The sequence below is a fragment of the Cyanistes caeruleus genome, chromosome 26, assembly GCF_971803275.1.
Source record: "Cyanistes caeruleus chromosome 26, bCyaCae1.hap1.1, whole genome shotgun sequence".
Lineage (NCBI taxonomy): Eukaryota > Metazoa > Chordata > Aves > Passeriformes > Paridae > Cyanistes > Cyanistes caeruleus.
In genome coordinates, this window is record NC_141726.1 from 5086112 (window position 1) to 5092797 (window position 6686).

At 50.7% G+C, this 6686-nt stretch overlaps 1 protein-coding gene across 1 annotated transcript in view; it reads left to right on the forward strand.

Moving 5' to 3' along the window:
- Window positions 1-6310, forward strand: part of GRHL3 (grainyhead like transcription factor 3) — a 28281-nt gene extending 21971 nt beyond the window's left edge. The window contains exons 10-17 of the mRNA XM_023941177.2: window positions 180-338; window positions 775-853; window positions 1720-1853; window positions 2287-2321; window positions 2888-2976; window positions 3060-3145; window positions 3935-3999; window positions 5513-6310. Coding sequence (XP_023796945.1) covers window positions 180-338; window positions 775-853; window positions 1720-1853; window positions 2287-2321; window positions 2888-2976; window positions 3060-3145; window positions 3935-3999; window positions 5513-5627 — 762 coding nt within the window. The 3' untranslated portion in view covers window positions 5628-6310. The remainder of the gene's footprint in view (window positions 1-179; window positions 339-774; window positions 854-1719; window positions 1854-2286; window positions 2322-2887; window positions 2977-3059; window positions 3146-3934; window positions 4000-5512) is intronic.
- The last annotated feature ends 376 nt before the right edge of the window (window positions 6311-6686 follow it).

A 6686-nucleotide genomic window follows, 5' to 3' on the forward strand; every position in this document is an offset into this window, starting at 1 on the left:
GGGCTTTGCTGTCTGAGGGTCCCTTTCAAATGAAAGATGAGAAATATCAGCAAGAACATCCCCAGGCAGGATTTTGGGAGTGGAGAGGCTGAGCTGAAGAGCTGGAATAGGTGTGGGGGGAGAGGCTCAGCTGGGAAACCAACTGCTCCAGCACCAAGGATCCCTGTCCCTGCTTGCAGGTGTTTATTGGGGTGAACTGCCTGAGCACGGACTTCTCCTCGCAGAAGGGAGTGAAGGGTGTCCCCCTGAACCTGCAGATCGACACCTACGACTGTGGCAGTGGCAGCAGCCAGCTGGTGCACAGGGCTGTCTGCCAGATCAAGATCTTCTGTGACAAGGTACAGCTCTCCTTTCCCACCATTTCAAACTGCTCAGAGGCCCCAAGAATAAACCAGAAAGGTTCTGAGAGCCTAGAGCAGCCCAGACCTGTGACTGTGTCTCACCATGAACTCCATTTTTGACTCTATTTTTGACCAGTTGTTAAATATCAAAATAAATGAGAGTTTCCTTGGAGGTTCTTCCCCAATCTCAGATATCTGGAAAAAATTCTCACAGCTATTCTTGTCTGCGTGTTTCATTTTTAAAAGCAAATTTTGTTTTTTGCTTTTCTAATTCCTGAGTGTCAGAGAGTCCTGGCTTAGGGGAGGGTCCCTGGGGTGACCTTTTCTGAGCTGAGGCTGCTTCACCTTAATGTGTCACACCCTGAGCTGGTCACAGAGCCCCTGTCAATGCTGGAAATGCTCATGTCCCAAATTCTGCTGGATCTTCCCACAGGGAGCAGAGAGGAAAATGAGGGATGATGAAAGGAAACAGTTCCGGAGGAAAGGAAAATGCCTGGACTCCAACAACAATGGTCAGTGCCTGCGTGTGCTCCCTGCCCTGAGCTGAAATCCCTGCTCCCTTCCAGGGATCTGCCTGTTCCAGACCTGCACTCAGACCCTGCTGGGCTCCTTCCCATTCTCCCAAAGCCCTTTCTGAGCACCCACCAAGCTTTGGGAACGGTTCTGGGCTCCCTTGGGCCGCCCTGGAGCTGCTGCAGGCTCCTGGGCTGTTCCCTGTAGGAGACGCTTTCTGGGGACGGTCAGAGACACGGCAAAGACCTCTATAATCGAGTTAAGTGTTAGAAGTTTATTTCAGGGCATGGGGTAGAGAGGTAGAGAGAGAACAAGAGAGGGCAAGAGAGAGGGCAAGAGACACGGAAAAAAAGAGCAAGCAAGAGAAGAAAAGAGAGTGAAAAGAGAGAGAAAAAAAAGAGAGCAAAAGAGAGACGGGAAAAAAGAGACCGAGCTCTTCTATACCACTACTTATATAACCTATACCTTTGAATATTCTATTCCTTAACTAACCAATCTTTCTAAGTATACTAATATAGTAACATTTGTGTACAACCTATAGAAATCGCTATTTTTGCATATTTTTAGTTATCTCAGGGTCCTTCAGACCTTTCCTTATAAGGCTGGGATGAGGGGTCTCAGCTTGGTTTTATTGCAGGAAAGAATGTGTTCTGGCATACCAGCCCGGTTGGTTTCTTTGAATTATTCAAACCGTGCTATCATTTGTATTTCTTCCTTAGCCTTTCTGGCTACAAAATCATATTTATAATTTCTTTCTAATTCTACCTTCCCAACAGTTCCCAGCGCTGCTGCTGGGAGCCCTGGGAAGGAGCTCCCCTGGCCCAGATCCGAGGGAGCCGAGATGAACTGGACTCTCCATCTGTAGGTCTGAAAGGCTGTTTGCTCTCTGGCTTCAGAGGGAATGAGATCACGTTCCTGCGGCCCGAGAGCGACCTGGAGACGCAGCCGGTGCTGTTCATCCCCAACGTGCACTTCTCCACCCCGCAGAGGTGTGGCTCGGTGAGTCCTCAGCCCCTCCAGTGATGGCTGATGGGCCAGGAAAGCTCTCCAGGCTCCTTCCAGCCAGATATTCCTGTGCTTTACACACCTGCAGCTTCCACACAGGACCCAAAAATAACAGCAGAAAATAAATTCTAGCAAAATGTGACCATCTCAGTCCCTGTGTGGGTGGGACGTCCCCTGACTGCTGTCCAGTGTCCTTCAGAGCTCCTCAGCGTTCCCTGCCTCAGAAACCACTGCCTCAGTTTGTCAGAAACGGGGCATCTGGGGAGTTTTTTATATCAAATTTATATCAAATGTGAGAAACTGATGTTTGGGTTGAATTGTTTGGGAAAACTGATGGGTCAGGAGGAGGGAAATGATGTTTAAAGTGTGCCCAAGTTGCCTCCCCCCAGCTGTGCAAACTCTCAGATCCATTTCCTTTGCATTCCAGGTGCTCCCTCCCGCTGTTCCCAACTCTGCAAACAGGTGAGGATGCAGCAGTGTGCAGTTCCCACCCTCTGGGAATGTCAGGGCTGCTGGATACCCCCAGGGGCAGGATAACACAGCTCTGTGTCTCCCTGATGCCCTGAGAGTCAGAACATGAGTTAAACCTTGTCCTGGGAGGGACCATGGACAGGTTTCTGTCCCTGTCAGAGTCACTCCAACACGAGCTGCTCCCTGTTGCTCTCATGGAGACGATGTTTGAAAGGGAGAATAAAGGATCACAACTGTCACTGAAGGGTTCAAACACCCAGGGGCTGGAAAATGAACTGGAATGAAGTGGTCCCAGCCTGGGCCCCCCCTCTGTGTGGGGATAGCAGTGGGGAAGCAGTGCCAGGAGGGTGCAGAAGGCTTTTGGTGACCCCAGATCCTCCTGAGCTGCCCGTGGGCTTTAGGCAGGAAGTTACAACTCTGCTGCTGTAATTACAACCCAGTGCTTAATTGCTGGATGGTTGTTAACTGGCTGTTCAGTCAGAAGTTCAGCAGCTGGAGTTGTTGTGCTTGCTTTCACTGTTCTGCCCTGCTGACAGTGTTGTGTCCCCCTGGCCCAGGCTGCCCCTGAAGCGCAGCGGTGCCTCCTTCACCGACGACTTCGAGCCGATGCCTCCGAAGCAGAGCAAGGATGAAGATCCCCAGAGAGGTAACCCTGGGATCCTGAATTCCCTGAGTTCCCCTGGCTCTGGGAGCGCTGGGGATGGCCCTGAGCACGCTGTTCTCTTGCAGTGCTGCTCTACGTGCGCAGGGAGGCCGAGGAGGTGTTCGATGCTCTCATGTTGAAGACCCCGGACCTGCAGGGCCTCAGGACAGCTGTGAGTGTCCCCAGAGCCCCTGGGGGATGGACAAACTGCAGATGGGAGGGAATGGGGTGGTGAGAGGGAGCTGGATGTGGGCTGCTCATCTCTCCCTCGGGAATGAAGTGGGAGCAGGAGCTGAGCTCTCCCAGGAGCTCCTGGCGTGGCTGTGTTGTGCTGCAGAGGGAGGATCACACCTCCTGCCCCATCCAGATCCTGCTGCAAGCCTCCTCTTATGACAGCACATTCATATTTTCCACTGTCAAACACCTTTTCCATTCTCCAGGCTGGAGATGTGTGATCCACAGCCCTCCCTGGCCTGGTGCTGGAATTCCCTGGCCGTGTTTGAGGAGCACAGGGACATATTTCTGTCATGGGTTATCAGCAGCATCTCTGATAACCCAGCCTCTCTGGAGACTGCTGGGAAGGAAACAAACAATAAACCTCCCAGATTTGGGGTGGCTTTATGGCTGCTCTTTAAGCTCTGGTGGTTTTACAAACTTTTTAAAAATAGGGTGTTTGAAAAATGTCAGCCCAGAGGATTCTTTGCCATCTTCTCCTTCCCTCATCCCTTACCACAGAGAGTCAAAAACCTTCATGGAAAATGCTTGGCAAAAACCTACAAAACTCCTGGCACCCTGAGACCAAAACTGAACTTGCCCAGGAGAATGTTCAGGTCATGGTTTTGTTCTCTGGAGTAAAACTGAGTCCTTTGCTGCTGAACACATGGGCTGGGTGTTATCTTGGATTTTTATCATGGGAATTTCACTTTACAAGTACAAAGATTTGCCATGTTTTCTCTCACAGATTTCAGAAAAATATGGGCTTCCTGAAGAAAGCATTTATAAAGTCTACAAAAAGTGCAAAAGAGGGTGAGCTAATCTCTCATCTGCTTTTATGCTGTGCCTCCAAACCTGTCCTCTCCAGCCCCTGCCATTGGCTCCAAGAGCATTTTAACAAGATAATAAAAGGTAGAGCCATGTCAGGCTCTGCTATTTGGAGCATATAAAACTCAGATCTTTCTGGCCTTTAAAGATTTGGGATAATGCTTGTTTGTATTCTATTTGTTAGGAGGGTAAAGTCTCCCAAGGAATGGAAGCTGGGTGAAGGTGGAATTGTTTGGGGAGTTTAATGGTGATCCTTTGTGTCCCAGTCTAAAAGCTTGAGGTTATGGAGAACTTATCAGAGAGGGATCAGTGTTTGCCTCTCCAAAAAGTGCTGGAATGTTCCTGGCTCAGGATGAGGGATGGGACATGGGGAGCATCTGAATTTGTCAGGAGTTCTTCCACCTGTTGCTGATGCTGCCCCAGAAATGGGAATTTTCTCCCCAAAGGAAAAGACCAGCACTGGTGGCTGCAGGGGAGAGGCCACCTCACTCTGGCTTTGGTTTTGTTCATGCCCTGATCTGATAAGCAGCAAGTGTTGTGTGGTGATGACTGGGAGGGAAACCAGGCAGGAGGAGCAGAGAGGTATCTCATGAAAAGGGAAGGCCACACCTGGAAATTAGATTAAATAAATAATTTTGACACCTGGTTTAATGAAGGCTGGACGTGACCCATGCCAGCAGCTACTTCTGAAGTGTGGGGAGATTGGAGATATCTCCACTCTGCCTGGTGGCAGGGTCAGGCCCAGCTTCCTGCTCCCCCAGATTTAATTTTCAATAATTTTATCCTATTGCTCCACCCTAAGCAATCTTGTCCTGGTAATTACAGCTTGAGGGGCAGATCTCCATCTGCTGAGAGCCCGTGGGGCTCAGTGGGGCTGCCTGGCCTGGCAGCAGGGCAGGACCTGCCCCAGCCATGGCCCTTCCACAGGGATGAACTCAGCAGGTGAACTCGGTCCCAGAGTGACTCAGGAGCAATAATGAACAATTTTGGATCTTGGTGAGGTTTGGTCTAGAGAAACAATCCAGGCTCAGATTCCTGATCAACATCCCTGGGATGGTTTGTGGTTTAGAAATCAGATGGGAGCGCGGCACAAGAGGCACAGGTGACTTCTCTGGCTCCCTGCTCTGAGACAGACACAGATAAAGGGGTCAGCTCTGCTGGTGAAGTTTTTGGGTACTCCAGAGTCTCTGTGGGGCAGCTGTTGGGGGCCAGGGCTGGGCTCCAGGGCTGGGGCTGGTGCTGGGATGCAGAAGATTCTGGATCACCAGGCAGACCCTGGGCAGTGCCAGACCCTGAGTCCCAGCACCTCCCTGGAATTCCTGACTGTGCCATGACAGAGTTCCCAGGCTTTGGTGACTGTTCTGTGCTGGACCTGCCCTTGTGTTGTGCCACGGCTTTAATGAATTAATTGATTAACAGTGGTTGAGCCCCTCAGAGTGGGGAAGGTGAGCTGCCCTCAATGTGCTGTATCTGATCCAGCCATTCTTTTTCTCTGTAGGATCCTGGTGAACATGGACAACAACATCATCCAGCACTACAGCAACCACATGGCCTTTCTGCTGGACATGGTAGAGGCAGAGAACAAGTTCCAGATCATCCTCAAGGAGCTCTAAAGAGCTGCAGGCAGCACTTCCTGGGACTTGTCTCTGAGCTGGCACGTGTGACCCCACAGAACTCAGCCCTGTGCCCTCTCTTGTTGCCTTGACTTGAACCCCCTGGCCCTGGGGCCAGGCCACAAACTGCTGTGAGATCATCCTGTGAACATGGAACTTGGCTCTGTTGAGTTGATATTATTAATATTATTATTATTATTATTTTTTATTATATTTTATTCCCTTCTGACAATGGCCCTGAGCTGCTGTTTCAGAGCTGGGCACACGAAGCGACGCTGCCAGGCCTGGGCAGAGAGCAGAGCTGGTGGCCCTGGCAGTGACTGATGCCAGCCCAGGCCTCTCCACAGACCCTCCAGAGCTTTCCCAGCAGGGCTGAGCTCAGCTCTGAGCTCCTCTCTGGCACAGAGACTCTCCCAAACACAGCCACAGCTCCTGCTGAATGGACTCTGCTGCATCTCTGACTGTAAATACCATGGAGGCCTCCACAACCCTTGTTTATACATTTCTGTGTTGTTCCTTTTGTATTTTATATATGTATAAATATGCATTGTTTTATACTGGACTCAGTATGGTGACACAGAGCATTTCAAACACAGGCTGCTTCACATTTCTCCGTGAACTCCTTTTGTAACTGTGTTGTTTTGGATATTCCGTAGTAATAAAGGCTCGAGGACTGAAAATGAACATTTCCCCAGCTCTGGAGTCAGAGTTGGGCTGAGCTGGCCAGGAGCCAGGGCAGGGAGGTGACCCCAGAGGCACCAGAAGGGCTCGAGGATGGTTTTGGCCAAGGTCTGTCCCCTCTGCAGTCCCCAGGTGTGACAGCACTGCAGGGAGGTTCTGGGCACTGCCCTGGGGGGAGGGATTTTGTCACACACCTTTGGGGACATTTTAAGCAAGTGAAAAGGAAATGCCCAGTTTGAATTCTGCTCACAGGAGAGCAGCTCTGCCTCTCCCTGTGTCCCAGGCCAGCTGTGTCCAATGTGGAATATTCAAACTCCTTCACCCTGTGCTCAAACTGCCTGAAGCTGTTTCCTATTTAGGCCATCAAATGCCAAGGGG